General features: G+C 33.5%; 1 protein-coding gene across 5 annotated transcripts in view; it reads left to right on the plus strand.

Moving 5' to 3' along the window:
* The window catches only part of LOC118185705 (uncharacterized), a 60,606-nt gene that overhangs the window by 24,500 nt on the left and 10,477 nt on the right, over positions 1-25,629 (plus strand). The window contains exons 1-2 of one of the 5 annotated variants that reach the window (XM_035355594.2): positions 15,696-16,021; positions 17,877-17,999. The exons of 1 other annotated variant lie outside the window; for it this stretch is intronic. In XM_035355594.2, coding sequence (XP_035211485.2) covers positions 17,920-17,999 — 80 coding nt within the window. In that variant the 5' untranslated portion in view covers positions 15,696-16,021; positions 17,877-17,919. Of the gene's footprint in view, positions 1-15,695; positions 16,022-17,876; positions 18,000-25,629 lie in introns of those variants that run through there. 3 more of the 5 variants (XM_035355593.2, XM_035355595.2, XM_035355597.2) reach the window with 3 other exon arrangements.

A 25,629-nucleotide genomic window follows, 5' to 3' on the forward strand; every position in this document is an offset into this window, starting at 1 on the left:
TAATGCATAAAAAATGCCAAAGAAACAAAGTAATATTCAATACATGTACCAGTTTCGTTTTTTTTTTATAACTTTTATAGTCATTCTCAAAATGATTTGCCTTTTTACACTTATGCCAAATCTTACGACCTTCATGAGATGTTCCGCATTTAGAAGAACTTTGTCCCCTCTTTTCTCAATATGTACCTCTATGGATATATTCTTATTATGTTTACTTTGTTTCTTTTCCACTACGTTTACAACAGTATTTTCACCTTTTATTATTTTCATTTGATGCACAGTTATTTCTGCAGATCGTCATATATATAGAGCTTTTATTAACGTTAATTCCGTTTCATGCAATAATCTTTCTCTCGACAGATCATCTCTAACGCCCCAAGCAATTTTACCCTTTATCAAACTATCCGTTAATCGGACAACTATATATTTTAGCTTTCTTTTCGAAGGCCAGTTTCATACTCATCGATGGTTTCGGGTGTGGTTTGATTACCAGTAAAGAATAAGTGTCAGTCATGGATAATATTTTCTTATGTGTACAATATTCTGTAAATGTTGTATTAATTTCATCTTCCTTACCTTCTTCTGCATTAAATGTGTCACGTATTTTAATGTAGCGGATTTCCATTAATAGAAGATAACTCTCACCTCCTTTTCTTTATTACATAATCCACGGGCTACTTCACAAATTTCGAAGGATCTTAGCCACTTTGCCAGCTGGAAGCAAAATTTTCATTAAATTTCATTGGTTTCATTGGCAACTTTCCATTTCGGAAACAATATGTTCATGACAACAATATAAAATAAAGAGTGAGCACTTTTAACTGTGATAACTATTTATTTATACACATAGAATTTTAAGCATGATACAGAACTACAATACTGCCACACTTTTTATTTTTACATACATCCAAACTGTTGCCATTCACACGATACTGAATACCTAATATTAATTCTGTTGTTCGCAATTTGCTAATTTATAAATGTTACACGTGCAATTTCAGCATACCGAAGAGAAAACTGGTGCTTGTTGGTCTCTTTCTTGATGTTTTCTACCAATATTTATCTTAGGTAGTGGCAACAAAGTCCACGAGTGGGCGAATGGTTGAGATAGCTAAACACGGGATTCGTGTTCGAACCCAGGCGAACGGGCTGGCTACACATGAGATTTCGTGGTTTTCCCTATGCATGACCATGAGCACGAACTTTTTCCCTTAAAACGTCCCTCTTCGAGGTATCCCTTCCCTTAGGCAGGCAGCCTTGGGCGGTTTGCCGTAATCAAATAACCTTTGACTTGGTCTCAAATAACCTTCAAGCCTTTAGCTTCGTCTCTAATGATGTCAAACACATAAAGAAAATGATAAATTGATACAAAAGCAAATAAAAGCAGCAAGTGGAATCGTATGTGAATTTCTCTATTTTTCTTACCTGTAAACAACTCAGCAAGGCTTTTGATCCGCAATTGAAATCTCGCGTTTGAAATGAAAATTTGGATTGGATTGCTTAGATTATAGCGATGCACACGGCAGCCACTTGCCTTTGGGAAGGGATGCCTTAGTGGAGGAAATTTTAAGGACAACTGGCTCATATTCATATTACATATAGGGAAACCACAAAAATTCTCATGTAGCCAGCAAGTTCACAGGGATTTGATCCCTGGTCGAACTACCAGTGTTCAGTTGTTTTACAGCTCGGTCTCTTATGTGCTTGAAATGAAAGAATATCTGCAATTTGTCCTGAATTTAAATTACAGCTCACTACGCATGTAGCTACTATCTCATTCTAGAAATTTTACAAAAGGAAATTTTCTATTTACTTCAAATTTCAAGTATGTTAGCCTACAATTGTGATGCAAACTAATGAACCTTGCTTTAAACAGAACAGAGCTTTCAGGCTTGGAAGCCTGCATTTATAAGTTTATTTCAGCCGAGTCTTACAGTAGTACGGTACGTAATTGTATTCAAGTAAATCTTTAAATTTTTTCTCTCCTTTCAACTTAACACATTAAAGACACTATCTATCCTTTTATTACAATAATATCTTAGGTATTAACACGAGACATACCGGAAACTGAGTGTTTACCACTATTGGAGGCTGTATATCCATTCCGTACCTTTTGGTAACATCTTAAAGGTATCAGAATGTATCCAATAATTTTCTTTTTGAATATTAGCAGTTACCTGCAAATTGAAAAACATTACTGTGCTCTATTTATATTCAAGTGAACAATCATTGTTCTCTCTGTCTTTGATTTCCTTAATATCATTTCTGTAAATCTTCTACGTCCTGAAAAGAAGATGGCTCCGGCGAGACCTGAAATGTAACAGCAAAGTGCGTGTGCGATAATGAAAGTAATGGTTAATTTATGGTACCTTCAATTATACTTACTCACAGTTAATAATAAAACAGTAAAGATACATGTGGTCCTTATAACAAGTCATAAATATATCGCATTTGTTGGACAATAAATATGCTGCATATGATAAATTGTCCATGTGACAAATTTTTAACAGAATATTCTGTAACACCTGTTATTTGAAATACTCCAGCTGTGTAGACAGTCGCAGTTAAATGCGAAGTGAACTAGTTTTATTACGATTTTTAATGGAACTACATTCCTTCATGGCCAGACCACATTAGACAGTACCAAACAGCAAAATACGCCAAGGTTAAAGATCTTATGAATGACACCTTTGTGGTCATTTTAATAGAAAGTAGTCCATAGTCACTTATCGTGGGAGGAAACAAGGAAAATGTGATGAAATTTGCTCATTCTCTTAATGAGAACTGACCTCGGAACGAAATGTCAATTTTCGATGACCGTACCTTTTTCATCTAATGGTAATCTTCAAAACGTCTTTGAATGCGCTCAACAGGAAATGCATTTCGAAAGTGATAACTGTCATACGTGTTTGCATGCTTTAAACAAGTTGTTAACAGACCTTTGATGTAAGTGTAACCGTAGAAAGAGAGATCCATTTCAATAGAAGCAAACAGAAAGTTTGGTTTAATTTTAACAACCGTTTAAAAGGTTCAAAGGTATTAATCACATTATGGAATGCAAGCTAAATGTAATAACTCTAATCCATCTTAACCGTAACCCAAATAAGAAATTATAAAGCAGGAAGTGGATTATGAATGCAAAATTGTTTTTTAAAAATGAGTAAATGATGACGTTTTCCAGTTTTTTTCGGAATTTTTGTTTATTTCCTAATTAAAACACTAAATGACGTTTTATGGAAATAAAGAAAAATGAAAGATTAACCTCTTTCTTTGAGAAAGATAGTATACTTTTACGAAGAAAAATATCTAAGAAATAAATTTAAAACTAAAAACAAGGAAACGGTATCTAAGAGCTGAAAACGTTTTAAATGCCGCAATTAAAGAAACAGAATTTGAAAAAATAATTTATATTCAGTGACACACAGAAAAATTTCAAAAGTTATATCATGCGAATACTTTTTTAAATTATGAAAATACAAGTAAGTGTTCTGATGAAAACTGATTAGCATACAAATAAAAGTGTCTGTCATCAGAATGACAACGAGCATTGACCAAACAGATCGATAGAAAGAATCTATGATTTCTTTAAATCGTAATTCAACAGCTTTCAGATCCTAAAATCATTCGATCCTGAGAATTTTTCGACTTAATGAAGTTGTACGTTTTTACTTTAAGCGGAAATGATTTTCAACACCAATCTCTAAGTCATATCCGCTTTTCATCTGGCTGCAGGAAGAAGGGGCAGGGTAATGTAACTGCGAATAAATAATGCATTTCAGAGGGCTTATCCATACAACCCAGAAACGCAAGAACTGTAAATTACTCTTAATTAAACGCCCATGACTTCAGAATCTCGCAGTACAACAATTCTCAAGTTCTCAGTATTCGAGAAATATGACTTTCATTGGAAGTTTTCCAAAAACGAGTAACGAAATATGTAATAAGAATTAAAAATCGTTTGCAACAGAAAAATTAGAGACGAGGGAGATGTAAAAGAAGTATATTATAGTTCCAAATTTTGTATGGTGTTTTCTTATTTAAAAATGAAATTGACACTATGGCTTTCTATCGTATGATAAAACTAATGTAATCGAGCACATGATTTAATCTCAATTACATTAATTTTTTTTAAGAAAGCAAGTGGCGAGTTTATTTTTTTAACCTGTATAATATAATTTATTTAAAAAAACTGCTGTGCATAGATTTTGCTGCTATCATATCGCTCCGTATTTGAAACAGCTATCATTTTTTTTTTTTTTTTTTTTTTTTTTTTTTGTAAATAGCATCAGATTCTTTACCACTAATGCTATAAATACCATCATACTTAACAAAATAATAAGCTTCCCATCGTTCTCTATGATCTGATGTAACTGGCTCCAGTTTCTACACAATATGAATCAGTCTTTATCGTCGCATTTAATAGCTGAATGCTATTTTCTGGTTTGCCCTGAAATATTTAGAGCAATGCGTATCTTCACAATAGAAATCTATCATTTTAGGATGAAACTTTAGTGCATTTATGTTATGTATTTCCATGCTTTTCTCTAGTTTCTCCTTCAAATCTATTACAATAAGAAGTTTTCGTTTTATATGTTAAAACGTATCAGAAAAATTATTAATCTAAATTAGACTTCTCCAACATACTGCTCGTACGACACAGTCAAAGCAGAAAAGTTTTTAATGTGACAAAATTACTTTTTTTTGGAACTAAAAGAATTCCATGACCAATAAATTAAAAAAAAACTCGCAAAAAGATAAAATCTTTAGCAATAAGGAAAACCTGCACGAATGATTAGACATGAATTAACGTGGAAACAGTTTTTTTCTTACATTCGAGTACATTTATATCGACAGATTATATAATTTTTTTATTTTATTGTGTTTATTAAGAAAAATAAATTAAATTAGTATGCAAATTTGTAATCTCTAATTTTACAGTCCATTTATTTTTTAAATTTAAATTTAATTTAATTTAATTTTTTTATTTTTATCATTTTTTTGCGAAACATGAATCAAGTTTTGACCCTTGAGTTCTGTAGAAACTTTTTCTTTGGCATTTAAAAGAGGCATTTTCGGCAATCTTCGTCTAAATTAATGATAAACTAGGTTCCAGTGGAGCCCAGACGGTGGTTAGGGTAGCCTACTGCAGTACTGAAAGAGGTCGGGTTCAAACCCCGGAGAAGGTATACATGTTTTTAAATGTTATGGAATAGAAATATAAGTGGCCCACCAGCGGCCGAGCGGTAAAGTCGCTGAACACTGGTAGTTCGGTTCGAAGTTCGAATCCCGCGAACGGTCTGGCTGCATGGGCGTTTTCGTGGTTTTTCCCATGTGTAACGTGTATACGAGCCAGTTTCCCTTAGAAAGTCTTCCACGAAGGCATCCTTCCCCTTAGGCAGATAGCCCTTGTGTGCTTTGCCGCAATTAAATACACCTGAAATATAAGTGTCCATGCGGCATGGAGGCATTCTAAATATATGTGGAGCCGAAAGTCCTCTCGAGAGGTTGATGGTAAGGGAAGAATGGTGGGAGACCCTCGGACCTGTCCCCCCCCCGGTGTGCTCTCCATCAAAACTGGGGACGGAACTGAGTGAAGTCGTACTTGCATCTGTATGGTGCTCAAGGCTGTTGCCAACGTCAGGCGTAATCTTGCTGTCCTTGCCAAGATAAATTTTTTGGGTTTGTTCTGATGTTACTATTAGACAAGTGAGATAAGTCACAACACAACACGATAGGTTCCCATAAAATTATAGATGCATGGAAGCTAAAGGCATATAATGAACACCTGCAGTTTAGTCTCTCTCCGTAATGGCTGCATTACAGTAAGTAATTATTATACTGTAGAGACATTAGGTAATTATTTTTATGCCGGAGACTTGAAAAACGAGCAATGCCCTCGCTGAGACTCGAACCACTGACCTCTCGAATACGCGCCGAAGGAGCTGACCACTACACCACGAAGGCATGCTAATAAGGCGGGAGAAATACCTTATGTACTCCCTCTTTTAAAGGGCGAATAAGGATTAGGGGACCCAATTGCCAAATCCTGGTGGTGGAGAATCGTCATCCACCACCTGTTTTCTTAGTTCGGGCGCCACTGTAGAGACATTAGAATTTTTCAATGTCAGAAAACTGAAGATATGAGCATTGCCCTCGCCGGGACTCGAACCTCGGACCTCTCGAATACGCGCCGAGGTTGCTTACCATTACGCAACAAAGGCGTGCTAAGAAGGCGGGAGAAATACCTTATAATACATTCCACTCTAGAACACAAATGTTCTCAATGTATCATAATTATATGCAATATGAAAGTCAGAAGGGAGAAATAATGAGGTGATTCTGAAATCTGTAGGAATAATTGTAAAAGAAACCTGAACTATTATTTTCATATCGAAATATTTAAACTTCAGGTATGGTACGGGTATTAGAAGCTTTACTGCTACCTTAATTTGTTTACCTATGAAATACCATGCTTGTCGCACTATTTTATAATTTTTAGTGGAGATACAGGGGTATTTTGTCCTAAAATGAATTTCATTGATAATTTTTGTGTGCAACTGATTGACCTAAGGGGATTACAGAAAAATATTTAAAGTTATTAATCTTTCTGTTTCACTTAGCTGAATGGTTCTGTATTTAAACTATCGAAACTAGTCCAGCAAAAATTTACAGACATTATGCCGATTCTTGTTGTTTGACTTTTCCAGTATCTATAGAATTTTACGTATGATACCTTAACTCCGAGTTATCACATCATTTTAAAGAAAAGGGAAAAATTACTTAAGCAAATAAATAAATAAATAAAAATAATAAAAAATAACGCCAGTAATCCAAAGTCAAAACAATTTCCTGCAATAAAATTCTCTCTCTCCCTGTTTTTCTTCAAACGTTACAACTAACATTTTACTAATTCAGAAGTCAAACAACAAAAATCAGGGTTATATTTACAAAATTTTCATAGGACTAGTTTCGATGGTTTTACTGAACCACCATCCTCAGCTGCAAAACCGCAAATGAACAAGATAGGAAATAATGATTAGATAAGATAAGAAAGCCTCGACAAGAATAAGCAAGTGGCGCCATCTGTTTGCGAAACCAGAACTAAAACATAATTTCTTTAAAGACCGAAGGCAAATTTGGATTGGAATTAGGATCGTTAACTAGAACAGAAAGATTTTTATGAATGTGAAATGCCTCTAGAAAATCCAGTTCTCCAATGGAAGATGTTTTTTGAATAATTTTGGCAGCAGAAAAATTGAAAGTGTGATTTTCGGACCAACAATGTTGAGCAACAGAAGACTTCTGTGTTTCCTTTTTTCTAACATATGCCTCATGTTCCTTGACGCGAAATTTTAAGGCTCTCTTAGTTTGGCCAATGTAAATTAAACCACACTGGCAAGGAATTTTGTAAATACCCCAGGAATTCATATCTGGAATGGGGTCCTTAAGTATTGAAATCAGAATTTTATTGACAGCAAAATAAAAGACTCAAAAGTTAAATTTCTGTAAAATGTGTGCAATTTTATATCTAATTGATGGAAAGAAAGGAACGAGCACAGAATTCTTATAATCTTCTAAAACAAGAGTGTGTCTTTTGGTGTGTTGAGATGAGAATTTTTTAACTGCTTGATTAATGATGTTTTTTTTTTTTTTTTTTTTTTTTTTTTTTTTAAGAGAAAGAAATCCTCGTGCACCACAAAGTATCACACGTGACTTACAAATCGTAAGTAAAAAAGGGGCAAAATAGTAAGTAATATCATCAGTTTTCAACAATACAATGAAATAATAACAAGGAAAAAAATAAATACAAAAGTATAAAAATGTATAAAGAAATCATTAACAGTGTTTAAAATAAAAGTCAACAAAATCATTGAAAGCTCGGTAGGCCGAAGTCGAAGATACAAAATCATAACATTTCGGCGGCCAATGAATTTCAATGAATTTCAATCTACATTTCAAAAGATTTCTTGCTTTATCAAGCAGTGGGCAATCAAAAAGCAGGTGGAAAACACTTTGCTGAACGCTAAGATTGCAATTACACAAATTGGAAGACATCAGCTTAAATCGTTCAAGATAAACATTAAACTTACCATGTCCAGACAAAAATTGCGTAACTTTAAAATTGAGCAACAAGTCCTTACTTTTCAGTCTTTCAAAAATAGTTGGAAAGAATGTTTTTGTAACAGATCCCTTATCAGAAGAGATATAATCACAGTTCCACCGCTCAATCATTTTAGCTTTGAATGTTTTTTTAAATAAGATTTTGGAATATTTACATCAACGTTAATATCATTCTTAGTTGCATTCTTAGCAAGCCAATCAGCTCTCTCGTTTCCATAATTACCCGAATGACTACGGACAAATGTAAAAAACACTGAAATACCCCTCTTCTCCAGATCTCCGAGAGACTGCTGTATATTGACAATAATATCATTACATAAAGAGGTATTTTTGAGAGATTACAGGGAAGAGAGTGAATCCGTACAGATTAAGTAGCTGGAACCACGTCCATTCTGGCTAATTATCCACTTGATTGCAAAATTAATACACAGAAGCTCAGAAATATATACAGTACATTCATTTCTACTGCGAAATTGCTGACACTCAATTTCAATATCATCTTCAAAAATAACATAAGCAAAACCAACTTTATCATCAATCCTACTACCATCCGTATTCAACACAAATGAGAATGAATTTACATCAGTGTCCATACTATCCAGAATCTGTACTGGCTGTTTTACAGAAGGATGTGGTAGAACAGACAAGGGCAATAAACGATCAAAGTGAGAATTGGAGTAATTTGCAGGACTATTCTTGTAATCGATAAAGGTCAGAATAAACAAATCCAGTGGTGGAAATCCGGCAAGAGAGGAAACAGCATTGTAACTAATAGTTTGGTAACCGCTCATAACTCGCAGCAAAATTCGTCTTTGAACTCGTTTAGAGTTAATTTTCTTTTTTAGAGACAATCCCCAAGCTCTACATCCATATGAAATAAAGGGTACAATGCCTTGTTTATAAATAATTGCGCTAACATTCGATTTAACACCAAACCTATTACATGCAATTCGATTCAGCCCACGCTGAAGTCTCTCACATTTATTAGAAATGTAGGAAATATGCTTTTTCCAGTTAAATTTGCTGTTCAACAAAGCACCTAGATATTTAATTTCATTCACCCTCTCAAGGGGATTGTCATTTAAAAGCAATTGATATCCTTCATAAGTAGTATTTTTTCTATCAATAAACATAGTCTTGGATTTTGCATGGTTAAAGTTTAACTTAAAATCTATTGACCAATGATAAATGAAATCTAAAACATCTTGAGACGAAAAGCTTTTTGCATTTCTTTTCCTTGAATACAAATTAACAAATCATCTGCAAAGGCAATGACTTCACAACTGAAGAGATCAGAAAGTTTCTGTAAGAGATCATTCATAATAATAATCCAAAGCTAAATTAATGATGTTGGGTGAAAAGCCCCTGTCAATAGCTATTGCTTTTAAATAATTTAGTTCTTCCTCAAGGGCTAGTTTGGAGGAGCAAACTTGAAGAGCACGGAAAACATAGAAATAAAATGAAGCTAACTTTTGTTTAGTCGGATGACATTATTTAAAGTGTGGTGGAAGGCAAACCGATGAAGGTTTACGGTAAACCGTAGTACTGAAGTTTGTACTGAAGTTTTTGTTGTTTGACTTCTGAATTAGTATTTATTCGGCGTGTTATTGTGTCTTAATTAGTAACATTTTGTCTGAATTTATGGCAAATGCACTTCATTTTTCCATTAGTTTGCCCACGATTACACTGGACAGTTTAGGACTATCTGTTCATGAAGATGTAACCTAAGTTCATAAGGACTATCTGCTTCCAAGGAGGGGAAACCAGCTTTTATTCACATTACACATAAAGAAAAACTACGAAATGTCCTATATAATCAGTCCGTTCGGTAGGACTTGAACCTATATTGAACTGTCAGAGTTTAGTGGTCTTATCTCTCAGTCATTGGAATTTGTGGATTTAGGGATTTACGAATTTACCTTTGTGGATTTTACGGATTTATTCGCCGTAAATTCAGATAAGAGTTTGCCATAATTCTGGCCCGATATTACGGCAAATGTGCTTTCCCTTCTCTTTTTTTATTTTTGTGCAAATACAAAACACGCTTCTTCACAAATCTTTGATAATAAATAGAAATTTGGTATAAGATGTTTACTTCATTCTTAAAATCAGAGGATGTCCTTTTCTGTCGAAGTTCAAAATGTGTCATTTTCAGAGCTTAAATTGCGCCGGAGCCCAGCTCCGGTCATTCTTACTTTTGGGGATAAATCACAATTCTAGCCGGAGCGCACCAGAGCCCTAAATAAGAAGGCTCCTGCACTTCTTTAATGTAATTGTACAGCAATTTCAGCAGAAATACGATCTCGGAAATTTTATTTTTAATAATAAAATTATATTAAAAATTGATTCTAACTTCTGAATGCATGTTTCTCTTTTCTTGGGAAACAAAACCTTGGATGAAGGTCGAGACGTTTAAGGAAAGAAAAGCCTCCCCCCACCTGTCAGAGACATATCCTCCAGAAAGTACAATGAATTTATGACAGCGGGTTAAATAGTTCGTTCTAACGCTATTGTTTTCCCGCTGAAAAGAGCACCTGCACACTTCCTGAAGCGATGTAATCAAAGACGGGGGGGGGGGGTCAGAATTGTCACTTGTTACTTTTTTTTCAGCTAACTCTCGGATTCGATGAAAATTTGCTCCCTTGTCATGTATTTGCTTCCCTCTCAGTCCATCCTGTCGATGAAAATTTGCTCCCCTCTCAATATAATTCTGCTTGACAGCTAGAATTATACTGAGAGGAGATCGTGGTCAGAAAATGTTAAAATGTTGGATTCTTCTCTTTTTGTTTTCATAACTGCAGGTCATCCATTAAAATTTTCTCTATGCTCTCTTACTGTTTATCGCATTCTCTTTATTTTCATTACTGACGCTTTGACCATTTTAATTTTTAATTGATGTGCTGGAAAAAGATATCTATCATCCTTTGAAGTAGTACATTATATTCAGAGCTTAAATTTAACCGCAGACCGGTTGAGCTATTTCTTATTTTTTGTGTGAAATTGTAACTCCAGTCGAAATCTCAAATAAGTCATCCAGTACTGTATTTTACTATTTATTTACCATTTATTTAATAACTTTTATTTTTTATTTATCTCTTTACATTTTATTAAATTTTAATATGAAATGTTTAATTATTCTAATCATTCATTATTTGATTTTAATAAGTAATTATTTAATTGTTTGATTATTAATGATTTTACTAGTCATTTTATTTAATTATTTATTTTCCTCTTTTTTTCCTGATAGCCTTCTATAGGGCTATGGCACTTCTAATTTTATAAGTTAATCCCTGGTCATTTGAGACTATTGGAATTGTATAAGTCAAAAACCTAAACTGAAATATAGCGTTTCAATTGTAAAAACTTAATAAATAAATAATTTGCATCACAGGAATTAATTTAACTAATCCAATTTACTTATGTGTATTGCTAGAGTATACGAAGAGTATATGTAAAATTGGAAGAGATCTTTACACAAAAAAGGGGGGAAGGAAATTTGTAAAAATCTTTATGGCACTTCAAGGTGTGCCATTTACTTTTTTCCGTGATTTCTTCAGAATATTTGACGATGTTCCATATTTCCGCATTCAAGAGCATTGAATAAACATGATTAGAAAATTCGAAGTAATGTTGTACTTACATAATGCCATATGTGTGAATCTGAAAACAGACCATACGTGAGCTAAAGACTTATTTCGCATGTATATACCATGAGGCTATAGACATCAGAATATGAATAACTTTTTAACGTATTTTTGAAAAGAAAAAAACTGAGCGTGAGGTACCCTTTTCTATACTCAGTTCTTTCAGTCGGCTCGAGATGATAATATATTTAAGCATTTTGGTGAAAGAAAAAATTCACGAAAACCAAATATTTTACTGTTTTGTGTCTGACCTTTTTCTACTGAATACCAGGTACATGTATGAAGGTCTGTATGTGTGTATGGGAATATTTACTCATATCCAGGCAAACATGCATATACATGATGTGTATATATATATATATATGCAAACATAACATACATTATATGTGTGGGGGGGTAAAGCAACTTAAATAATTCTACAATAATAGGAAAATAAATTAAGTGGTGCACTGTTAGACGTCTCGCAAAATATTATCCTTTTCGGAGGTACATAAATACAAGCATAAGAATAGGTACGTTTTAAATTACACCTATTGAAGGTATTCTGTAAAAATAGAATAAAGATGCCAATTTTAACAAGCATGTATATTACCTTTTAATTTCTCAGTCCGTTAAGGAAAGAGCTGCTTTAATTTGAAAACTAAGTTAAGTACTTATGCCCTATTAAAACGTCAACACCTTTGTGAAATCAAAATTTTCCAGGCCGATTGGATGATAAATGCCCGGGTAGTGAAATGCAACGTAAAAGCAACGGAACTTGAAAATAGGAAAATTAATCTACTGGTCTGTCTGACTTCAAAATATTTCTGTACTGTGTGTAAGGAATCTAAATCACCCAGTTCCTATTTCATACGATGTGCCCTTAAAATTTGAAAGCTAAATTAAATAGCTCTTGTGCCAAGACTACCACTATGCTTAGAACTGGCAGTTTGTCGCAACAGATAAATTGAAGATTATTTGCCTCGGTGTTGTTAAAAGGTGTGAAAACTAGCTTCTGCTAGACCATTGGAGGATTAATTCTGTGAAAAGCATAGTATAATGCAACATTTGAAGAAAAATGTAAAGACTCAGTTAGAGAAGATTTAACTTCAAATCAAGTAGCTTCGAATTCTCTCAAACAAAATAAACTTTATTAAATGCCTGAGTACTCAAACAGATGAGACATATTCTGTAAGGAATTTCTGTATACATTCTCTAAAGTGAAGAGAAAATGTATCTGTTAGGGATTTATACGAATATGTGTGTTCTTATTATTAAAAACAATGCTATATCTACAGTTTGTATAATTTCAAAATAAGTATGTATAAGTATACTTTTACAGTACAATATGTATTTATTACTGTTTGTAAAATTTTTTTAAAATGTATGCATAATTTTAAAATTAACAAGTTAACACCGTAACATAAGAAATATTTTTAAATTTAATGATGCTTCATAATTTAGCATTACTTTATAAACTATTTTTTTCCTCCTTTCCGCATGTTTCTTTAATTTGTTGCGTTAATTTCTCAGATATATTTCAAAGTGCAACTATATATATACTATCTTTAAGATGTCACAAAAATATTCTAGGCGGTAAATACGAGCTTTCCGCTCAGAAGAAGATTTTTGACGTCCTCATCCGTAATACTCCTTAATATCGAAAGAGCAGAGATATTGCAACTATTCCACCAAATCATGTTGACGTAGTCTGTTGCTTCGAAGCTGAGTATATAAAGTATTTTCTCCCTCCTTTCGGCATGGCTTCGTGGTGTAACGATAGCACACTCGGTGCATATCCGTTTCGAGTCCCGGAGAAGGCATTGAATATTTTTCATGTCTCCTCCTTAAAAAAAAAAAAAAAAAAAAAAAAAAAACTAATGAGTCTACAATGGCGCCCGAACTAAACAGTGGTGAACAATAATTAGTCACCACCAGCATTTCGCGACTGGGTCCTCTAATACTCTAACCCTTTAAAAGCGGAGTATAAAAGGTATTTCATACCTTCCAGCATGCCTTCGTGGTGTAACGGTAGCACATTCGCCGCGTATTTCGAGAGGTCCAGGTTCGAGCCCAGGCGAGGGAACTACACATTTTTCACATCTCTTGTTTAAACAAAACTTAGCGTCTTTAACCTAAGACCAATGACATCTTTTACCCCGCGTTTTTAGTAAACTTAGTGGGCTCGAATGTATTGCATTTCGCGAATATGATAAGAGTTTGCCAGCAATTTCTATTCGCCAGCAATGAACAAGTTTGTCGTTTAATTATTAAATCTTAATAACAAGTTTAATTTTTTAAATCTTAAATCAACAGTTCATAGTACTGATTTGTATTCTTTCCTCAGTGTTTCCTAAACTGTATTTTAAAAGTTTCTTTTGTAAAATGTAGTAGCAGTTTCTTCTTTTTATATCGATAACCTTAGAATCAAGGAACAAAACTAGATTTTTTTAAATTATGTTCTTTTATGTCTTAAGTCAATTTCATTAAAATTAACCAGAACAGTTTTCCTTAAATCTTCACAAAATATTCAAAATTTTAATCTCCTTTTTAATTTTTTGAAGGGAAAGAAAAAACATTTTATTGTTTCACTATATATTACGCACACACAGAGAGAGGGGGGAAGTTATATTTTTACTTTATATATTTAAGTTCCAGTCTACAAAGAATGAGACAAACTAATGTACCGATTCGTTTAATCCGTCTAGCAATATAAGCCGTCTAGCAGTTTTAAGAAATAACAGTAAATGAAACCATATGTACAATTCCCGCGCAAATTAAACATGGATAGAAGAAGACAAATCTCTTTCATTGGCAAGCTTGACACAAAAATTAGATCAGAGATTAATAATAAATTACATTTCATTTTTAAACACTCTCACTGAGTCTCCCAATGCTATTTAATGGGCCTTTGAGAGTCATGCTGTAGAAAATTGTCAGCAATTGCGTCACCGTTCTATGCTTAGTAGTTAGTCGACTCTAGAAAGCTTGTTTTGTCGATCAGCAGCAGTGTATATTAATGGGAGACAAAGAGAGTAAAGAATTACTAATGCCGGTCGTATTATATTTTCTATGCAAGTTTAGTATGCAGCTCCCTACAATAAGTGTACATTAACTTCCAATAATGCATTTTAAAGTTAGAAAATAATACATGCACTACTCTGAAATCTTATCTGGGGATAAATGAATGTCGTTAATTATTCTTTTGAGTTTGGTTGTTTTTATAGAGAGCTTTTTCATATTCATTGGGGTATTCCGGAATTTAACTTAAAATCATAATTTATTTTCTAAAATGAATTTCTAAATTTTCGTAGTGAATTTGGCACCGCTTTTATTTGTTCAGCTGTGGCAACGCACTTGCCTCAGCCTTGGCCCGGCTTTGATATCCAGTAAAGTACAAGTATAAAAACAAATTCTTAATCGCCATGGTCAAAATATCATAACATTGCACTTTCACTGTAACGATGTTTCAAATGCTACTGAGATAATCTGTATATGAATTAAATTTTTCACTGAATGCAATATTACTATGATAATATGTGCTCTACTTACGCATGCTGCAACATTATTTTTCCATACTTAGCTTCTATTTTGTAGATGAAACTAACTTGGAATAAACTTTTAAGTTGCTTATGATCGTGTGAAAGTTGGGTTTTGGGGAACTTAGGTTTATTGTCATGTCATCAAGATATTTCGATCGTAGTAAATATAATAATGTAATCTTAATTTATATGCATAAATATGCTAAATGTACATTTTTCTCTTTTAACTAAAGTTAACTGAAGGGAAAATGAAAATAAATATGCTCAGATTTCGAGTTACACTTATCTATTCATTTCCTACCGTTTAGATCACACTCCACCCAAAGGAAAACAATAAAGAAAAGTAGATTTCATGAATGTAAGCTGCGGATGTTACACAGTATCAGTTAAACCCGATAACACCTGGGTGTGTCTTTACACTGCTTCATTTGGGGTCACTTCTTTGTGTTAATCAGACTAAAGCCATTTCTTTGAGAAAATGAAGCCTCAAAGTTTAAAAGCTGATATAAAATGGAGTATTTTAAAAATGACTATTGAGGATTTTGGAGAAATGCACTTTCTTTTAAAGCTCTTCATATTCATCATATTCCGAGAATTCTATTTCGAGAAAGGGTGGAATACAAATGAATTTCTTTCCGAAATGTACCTTACAGATGAAAACCTACTTGTAAGGCAGCAAATATTCGTTATATAATACATTAAAATACATTTAACCGAAAAGTTAACATAAAAGCAGTGAGTCTTGTAACTAATACTTTTCATTTTTTAAATCAGTTTTAACATTATTATTATCATTATTATTGTTTGGAAGTAAAATTTTATTTTATAACGGAAAATTATTTTTCCAATTAAAATTATTGATGGTTATATTGCATTTATAAACTAATCAATTCTGAAATCTCAGTCCAAGAAATTTAGTACTTAAATATATTACTCGTCAACAAATAAACACCAGTCACGATGTTAATTTTAAGTTGTTTGCTTTTATTAATTAATAATTGTTTAATTCTTTAATTAATAATTTTAAGATATAAAAATTTATCATATTACGTATTTTAATATAATAATCTTAACATGTATTTATTTCTCCTATTAACCGTTAAAATTATTTCTCACATGTTAACTGAAAAAACTGTTATCCGAAATGGCTGTGTATACTTGAGTTCTAACAATCGGAGTTCTGTATGTATGTTTTGCTATATGACAGCAAAAGGCGATACATTTTTGGGAGAGGATGAGACCTGTATATGACATTATAAAACTAAAAAGGGGAGTTCTAAAACGTTACCTAACCCTGCCCCAAGATGGTGAATCAGAATTCATCCTTTATTCCTTACGTTTAAAGAGTAGAAGTAAACGTTCATAGAACTTTTCAAATCAGTACTGCTTCTGCAACATAAAAAATTTTGAAAGCAGAATTAGAATTCTGCTCAAAATTCTTTATTTTTGTAAAGAGAAAGATCAGGAGAACAATAAATTCACCAAAGATTGAATATAGCAATATAAAATAATTTTACATATTTAACAGTAGAAATACTGAAGGAAACTTTACTACGAAACAATGCATTTTGAGCAGTTGATATTTCCCTCAAGAAACTAACTTTTAGTGGCAAAAATCTCCCAAGTAACAAAACGAACTCGTTTTTGTTAAACTTGTAGGATTTTTATTATTTCAATTAACCAGTTATGATTTAGACCTCTGCTGTTACTTTTTCTCCGTTTCTACATCAGAATGCAAATGACTTAGCGTGTATTTAAGATGAGGTCTTGAGATTGTAGGACAGAGCATGTTCTGCCGCTTGAGGCCACGTTACTAAGTTGCTGCTAGCTCAGATAAAACTTTTAGTCTTCGGTCTTGCATTATAACTGCCGACACTGAATCTCCACGCCAATTAGATTTGTAAGCCAACTTCTCGTTAAACTGATTTTTCTAGCCTTCGGCTACTACACGTGATTGTTACTTTAAGTTATCTCGCTAAAAATGCTGGCTGAGCTAGGTGTGCCATCTGTTATTCCTTAGTTTTAAATAAAAAGTCTTTTATACCTGTCTCAAAGCTCAGTAAATAAGTACAAGTCAGTACAAGTAAGAAAAAAATTCTTAATCACGATGGTCAAAATATCATAACATTGCACTTTCACTGTAATGATGTTTTAAATGTTACTGAGATAATCTGTATATGAATAAAATTTTTCACTGAATACAATATTAATATGATAATCTGTGCTCTACTTACGCATGCTGTAGCATTATTTTTTATTTATTTTAGACTTGGCGATAATTCGCTTAACATCTGCCAAGCGTTTGGACAGTAACCTGATGTTTACGAAACAAACCAAACTTTACAAACTTAATATCGGCGCTGTGCAGTCTGTTTCTTTAAGCTTAACAAAGCAGTCTGTATAGTGTCTACAAAAAATAAACTATATGCCCAAACTTTCAATAAGCCTAATTTGAAAGGAATAGGAGTAAAAATGGAGTAAAAGAAAATTCGGTTTAAAAAGGAAACTTAGCATTAATTTCTAGTTTTACATATAGACATTTGGTTTAATTTATAGAATATTTCCACTTATTTCATTTCTATTTTTACAGCCCTCACTACGACTTAAAAGATGCTCGATTTGAAGAAGAAAGAATGTCCACTATCACACTAGGAGTTATTAGCAAGCCATACTCCTGGCCATTAAAATTGCTGCACCGTGATGAAAAGCGGTGGTAAAAATATATTTGTTGTACAAATTTATTATAATAAAAAGGTTAAATGATTAATATTTCAGATAATGTCATAAGAAAATCCCGAAAATAGAGTTTCGGACGTCCGCCTCTGACAATAAGGCAATTATTGTACGGCTGTGTATGGATTCAAACAGATATTTGATGGCAGTTGTAGATATTATACTCCATGCAGCTCCATTTCTGTGCCAGAGTTCATCAGTAGTAATATGTGGATGTTTCCATGCCCCAATTAACCATACGTTTTCAAATGCTGAGAGTTCTGGAGTACGCGGTAGCCGAGGATGGATTCAAAAACGTTATGTATTGAGGAAAGAAAATAAGCGTGCGCAACATGTAGTCTCGAATTGTCTTGTTGAAAGGTTGGGAGGCGGAGGCCAGGAAGATACGGTCTAGCCATAGGCATTAAAACCTTAGCAACGTACAGATGTTGGTCAAACGGACTAGAGGTGAAAGGGATGTATACCGAATGGCACCCATATCATCGATCTACGTGCTGGCCGCTATGACGATAAAGAATGCAAGCTTCCAAAATTTCTTACTTTTGCTGCTTCCGCCTATGGATGCGATTAGTATGATGCTGTCAGAAAAAGCATAACTCGTCTAAAAATACCATTAAATGTTAATGAAGTGTCCACTTGTCCAGAGTATCATCGCCTTGAGTGTTGCATCGTTAAAAGCACCATTCGAGGCTATGATACTCTGCTTTAATTCCAATGGAAGCTAAAGCAATGGTCATGTGGACATGTTGGTGTCGTACACGTTGTCTGACTGCATATGCGGATGATTGATGCTGTGTAAGATACACAGTTATTTGTTATTTGATCCAAGCTGTGTGGTGGGGCTGTATGCGCATTAACAGCAATGTGGGCAAGATGTTGTCGTCTTTTTTCACAAATAATAACTATAACTTTTTAAGCCCAAAAAATACATAATTTGGAATTACAGGTTTTAAACGCTTTTCATCTTCCTTATTCCCAAAAGTCACATTAAGAACGATTGAATTTCCACAATAGTGAGTTTAGTAATTATAGAAAAAACAACAAAAGTTCGCTATTTTTCAAGACTTTGAGTATGATGCGCGAATGGACGATAAACTTTTATATGAAACACTCTTTTTTTTTTCCTTTTCATTTTGCATTGTTAGGCAATAGGCAACCTTTTCGGGTATAGCGACTGAAAGAAAAAAAAAGGGGGTTCTACCCATCCTAGCACGCATGTCGTGAAATGCTAATCATCTGCAAATCCCAGCATATTCTAACTTCCATGCAAATGTCAAGCTTGTTACGCCTTCCTTCATTCGATAGCAATTTTAATAGCAAACAGTGTGTTCACGCTAGGAGACAATGCTTCTCTATTCTATATATTAAAATATTCTATATATCAGAGAATTATTGTAGCATACCTGCTTAGCATACCAAATCGAAAGCTTACCACGATCATAACCTTTACGGTAGAGGAAATCCTGCGTTTTGAAAAGTGGCTTTTTATGATCTAACTAGATTATAATAAAAATAATCATATCAATAACACTATGATATCAATAATGCTACATTTTTTATTTTAATTTCGTATTTGCATAATAGACCACTCTTTAATTTAAGTCAGTCATTCTGAGATTAGGAATTAGAGAATTAAGAAAAGATTTATTAAGGAAATTTAGTTAGATTTGTTTAAATACTGCGAGAGGAGAAAACTTTCATATCTAAATTTTAAATCATGTGATTACATATTTTTTCTTTTGTTCCTGTTTTCGAATACGTATATAGGTTGAAACTAATTGCTACTAGCTTAATTCAGAAAAGCGGTCAAGTTTGTTATTTGCGTAATTCTAAACAAGTAATTCAGAAGAATCATATTGCAACAGATTTCGAAACCGAGCTTGTCTTCTGCAGTTTAGCAGCACGTTTCTCAGAGGTATCAAATTAAAAACTGAAACTCATAAAGTTAGACAAAACACAGTCATTATATTGTTTTGTTTTTGGGTATAAATGTTTTAATTCTTATTCTCATTTTGTTCAGATTATATCTTCATACTTTTTTCTTTTAATCTTTTTATATTAACATGTAATATCATTCTTAATTTGGTGTTAACCTTCCTAATATCAAATTAGAACTTCTTTAGGATAATCCTTACGGAACTAAAGTTAAGAGACAAATTGTAACTATAGCGAAGGCAAGGTTCATTACTTTTTTTTTTTTTTTTTTGATAAAAGAGGAATGTTTTTCAATTAAATTTTTTTAGACTTTAGAAAATTTATTTAATTAACCGCTTTTCCAGGGAATGTTATAAATTTTCCAAGAACTAAAATCTTGCACAGAACTTTTAAGGAGCAGACAACGAATTTTAGTTACAGGAGAGAAATGAATTTCGAAGTCGAATGTAAAAGGATACACAATTTTAAAACTAACAGAAAGGGAAAATGGGGCAAAGTCTGCACATAAAGTAACAGCTTTCGAATAATTAAATTCCTCAATAAAGAAAAGAAGTAAAGATTACATGTTAAAAGCATGAAAAATAAAGAACAGGAAAGAACTATCTTTTTAGAAAGCTGATAAAATTTTGAGATGAAGGGGGGAAATAAGAAACAAATTTTCTGTAATTCTAATCGCTAAAGTTAAATTTACTGCGTGCAGTTAGAATGTGAAAGAACGCAAGGGAATAAAGAGTTTTAAAATTAAAATTGAGTTGATTAGCAGCGTCAGTGTAGTTTATAACTCATAAGGTTATAACGTATTTCCCCCCACATTCTTGGCATGCCTTTGTGGTCTGGTGATCTGCACGCTGGGCGCGTATTCCAGAGGTCCGCGGCTCGATTCCCGGCGCAGGCGTTGCTAATTTTTCCAGGATTTGGCGATTCGGTCCCCTAAAAAACCAGTCGCCCTTTAAATGTGGAAGTATATAAGGTATTTCTCCCGCCTTTTTGGTGTGGTGGTCTGCACGCTGGTTTGCCCGTATTCCCGAGGTTCGCGGTTCGATTCCCGGCGAAGGCGTTGCTAATTTTTCATCTTTCCTGCTTCGAAAAAAATACCTAATGTCTCTACAAGGTAATCACTTCCGCTCACTATTTTATTTACAGATAGTTCCGCTCACTATTTTATTTACATGACGAGTATTTACGTGTACTAGGATGTTTCTCATAGTATATCCCTTGATATGGAACAAATAGAAATGGAGATATTTTTGTGGATTTCTTTAGAAGAGATATGAATACCTAAAATTTGCTTTCAAGATATATCGGTTCTTTTACTAAAGCGTCAGTAAATAATGATCTAACATCAAAAGAGACTACAGGTGAAATCTAGAGAATAATATTCTATAGTTTAGGGTAAATTTCAAATAACTTGAATTTATTAATTAAGACAAAGCACGAGAAGACAGTTTTCGAAGCAAAGGGCTGTCTTTTGCGAAAATTTCCTCGTACTTACACTTGAAAGAAGAAACCAAAATCACACCTCGCAGCTCGCTTAGTAGACCGAAACATAACCCAGGAAGAGTTGTCAGTGTTTCTCATTTTTAACCACTCGGTCAGAGTTCGAAGACAAACTGAAATGAGCGTTGGAACTTTCGTAATATAAATATTGGTTGAAAGTAATAGAGAAAATATGGTATTATATATAGGATCATCCAAACTTGGCAGAAAAATTAAAACTTCAACATTACGAAAATTATAGACAGTAGCAAGCTGAGGTTTTCAGAAAGGCAGAGAGAGACACGGGTTTTTTATAATGGAAAGTTTTATCGCCAGAATAGTAACTCCAGACAGATGGTACTTCTAATATGTAAGAATTTCGTTCAATGGCAAAGCCCAATCTGAATTCAGCTAAGATTACAAATGTTCAGTGTCACGGCTATCATTTATAAGAATGGCTGTCAGACGTGACATGACACTACCCAGTATCGAAAAGGTTCAGCTTCAAGTCCTGTCATATGGCGCATAACCGTTTCTTCCAGCATGGCCAACGTAGGCCAACCTCTTATATCTGTGACTTCAAACAGAAATGTGCTCATTCTAGCAGTAAAATTTTCATTACTTAAAAAATATAGCCTAAGTATTGTATATACTATGAAACATGTATGTATTATGGCCAATGAAAATTATTATGAACTATGTAAGCATGTATTATGTAACAGGCTCAGTGTATTATGAACTATGTAAGCATGTGTATGTATGAACTATGTAAGCATGTATTATGAACTACTTGTATTGCAAGCATGTATTATGAACTACTTGTATATAAGCATGTACTATGTACTATGTCTGTCATGAACTGTGTAACTATGTAAGCATATAGTATGAACTATGTAAGCATATATTATGAACTATGTAAGCATGTGTATGTATGAACTATGTAAGCATGTATTATGATACAGGATTAATGTATGCCCTTATGGGGCCCATAAGGTGTTGCCCCGGATAGTTTCGGAGCCTGGACTAGACCCGAATAGTTTAAGTAAGCCGCACGGGTGTTCAGACTCTGCTTTTAACTGTTAACTGTGCATTTCTGTGGAAACCGCATCGTGCTACTGTCCATGCTTTTCGAATTATTGATCTTTTTACTTTGTTACTTGTGGATCGCCCTGTATAAATGGAGCAGACGTAATAGAATTTGGTAGACTGCTAAATTTATGAAGTCTGAAAGATATAAAGTTAGTCAGATTTAACAATAAGGAACATTAATCATTTTAAAAAAAGTATGTGGAAGACTATGAGACGATTTAATATCGATTTAAACTTTAGAGAGATTAGAAGCTGAAGTAAGTGTTTAAGGAAAGAGAACTGCACGCCTCCGTTTAAAATTCATGAGATTTCGACAGAATTAGTATAATTTTGCATATAGAAACAATTCGTCCCCTTTCATCAGCTTTGGAGATAACAGCATGATGGTCTGACGGAATCTCACCCAGAACTGGTTTATCTTTCTCTGCAAAATTCGATCCGAATATTCTGTCTTGAACAGAGAATTTGGAAGGCTATGAAAATAAATATAGTCTTCTGATCATCTGAATTAACAGTTTGTATTTTAAAAGCAAAAAAATGTTTTGTCTTTGATAAGCATTTCGGATTCCAGACCAAAGTTTGTTTTCTGTAGAAGTAAATTTATTGCTGCGATAGCAAATATTTATTTGTCCACTGGCTTTAAGAGAAATTTCGAAACTGTCCAAAAATTTCATACATTTAACACAAAATTTACAAAAACGTTTGCTCCCAGTGACGTTATAAAAAAACTAATTCAAATAGAATCAAAACAAAAAACAATGAAAACATTTTAAATGCAAAAGGTAATTTAAAAACGTAAACTAAAATATAAAAGGAAAAATCAAATACCAAAACTTACCGGAAAATAAAATTTAGAAAACAAAGTATCAAATGGAATTTTAAATGATTGCACCTCCTTAGGAAAGTACTTGAGATGCTGTAGATTTAATCCAGGGTAGAGAATAATACCTTCTTAAGTGATCATCAATGAAATGAAATCTTCCTTAGAATCTTTCAGTTAGCGTGTATTCTCTTACTGAAGGTGTTAAACTCGCTACAAGTCATTAAATATCATAAGCACATGAAAAGTGTATTTGCTCACATTGTTGAATGCATTTCAAGAATTTTCAAGAGTTTAAATAGAAATAATAAAAATGACTCTGGGAAAGGAGTCCTTGATTCGAATACCAGTTGAAGAAAACTACTAATAGAATTGCTTCGGGCCTACTCATACACAAACCTAAACAGAAAATCGCACTTAATTTAAATGAAATTCTAGGGAAAACACTGCTTTCAAGTTTAAATCCTGAAGTACAAATGACGCGATGCTGAAATTCGTCATCGGTAGCACAGCGCTAGAGCGGTCACATAATTGGAAAGAAAAACGAAATCAAAACGTTTTATTAAAGATTCACATAAAGTTTTTACAATGCTTCTTAGTTATTTAATTAATACTAATTATAAATTAGACTTATTTCTCTTCTTGCAAATCTACTAGACTTCTTAGAAAATTGTAAAGCATGCACTTCGAATCAAGTACAAGAGAGATTATTAACCAAACAATCCGGTTCCTTTACCGGTTAAAAAGTACTGAGGTTTACTTGCAAGGTTTATTTAGCTATCTCGTTATTTGAGTGTTAAATCTTTTCTGTATTTCTGTAACATCTATTTCTTCAGTCAGCCTTCACCAGAATGCGAATTAAGTTGAGTTTAAATGGGGAGTGAATTCACAGTATAAGGTATCAGTAGTGGGCGCAGCCCGGCTCGCGTAACCAAACACATTGGTCTTATGGTCATGACAGGCGATGGTCTGCGTGCATTCGTAGTGTAACGGTAGCACACTCGGCGCGTATTCGAGAGGTCCAGGTTTGAGTCCCGGCGACGGCATTACTCATTTTTTCATGTCTCTTGCTTCAAAATAACCTAATGGCTCTACAAGTGTTTAAAGAGAGAGAGAGCGGTGTCCACTTCAGAAAGCAGTTTTTTCCTTGGTGCTGATGTGGTTTTAGTTCTGTTACGAATTTTGTACATTGATAGATAATTTCAGTACAGTTATATGTGAAATTGCATATTTCTGTATAAGGGAACGTGAAAAGCTGAGAGAGGCGATGTTCTGTAAGAATAAGAATACAGAGGCAGGTCTATTTAATAATGAGTAGATGGCTATCTCGCTAATTTGGCGAGATATTATCAAGCTGGCAACAGTTTCGGCCACTAATTTTTGTCTCCAAGTTTGGCGAGAAATCGCCAAAAATCGCCAAACTTGTTCGTCATTTGTTCCGATTCCTGTATAACTGAAATGAGTATTGTAATTGAATAACTGTAATTGTTCCTCAATGTAGCTGTAACCGAAATTCGGCCCCCCTATACCTTCCAGTTATTTCGAGAAGCAGAAAGTATTAGAAATATCTCTGCGGCCGGATAAAAATTATATAAAACTGGAGAGCGCATCTACTCTCAGCTATAAGTTGTTACTTAAGCGTGAGATACCTCTGGGTTAGCTTCGCTCTTTAGATGCGCTTTGCATTGCGTTTTGCTTAATGTTCTTTAGTTTGAACTGTAACTACTGATTGTACTTTGTGGTACTGTGAAGAGTTGTACGACTATTTTTGTAGAAAATTTAAGAATTGTGAAATGTTACTTTTGGTAAAATAAATTTTATCAAGCTGTGTGCATTCAACCTGTTACGAAACTATACTCACTCAATAGTACTTGTTAGCTCCCAGGGTTCGAAGCCGCAATTGCTCGAACAAGATCAGTAAGGCATACGTTATCTTCGGTGTCTGCATTTTTGTTCTTCCGAAAATAGAGGTAGCTTAGTTTAGTTTAATTTTAATTGTATTGCAAAACATAGCTTTTAATTATCCTCTTAGTTAAGTTTTACTTCTTATCTGCGTTTCTGGAGTTTTAGATTCAGTACGAAGCTAAAAACTCTTCAAAAGCACAAGAAGGTAAACAAGAGTAGCTTGTCGTCTAATTAGTTTTAAGGCATCACAATTATATTTTAATCGCAAAACTAAACATTATTCATTTATATCTACTCCAGAAGCAAGGCTATTTTGCATAGAAATTCTTTTTTTTTTTTTTTTTTTTTTTTTTTTAAATCTAAACATGTGAAGTATTTTTAATGT

The sequence above is a fragment of the Stegodyphus dumicola genome, chromosome X2, assembly GCF_044657685.1.
Source record: "Stegodyphus dumicola isolate Sdum_Otavi_A_Nest chromosome X2, ASM4465768v1".
Taxonomy (NCBI): domain Eukaryota; kingdom Metazoa; phylum Arthropoda; class Arachnida; order Araneae; family Eresidae; genus Stegodyphus; species Stegodyphus dumicola.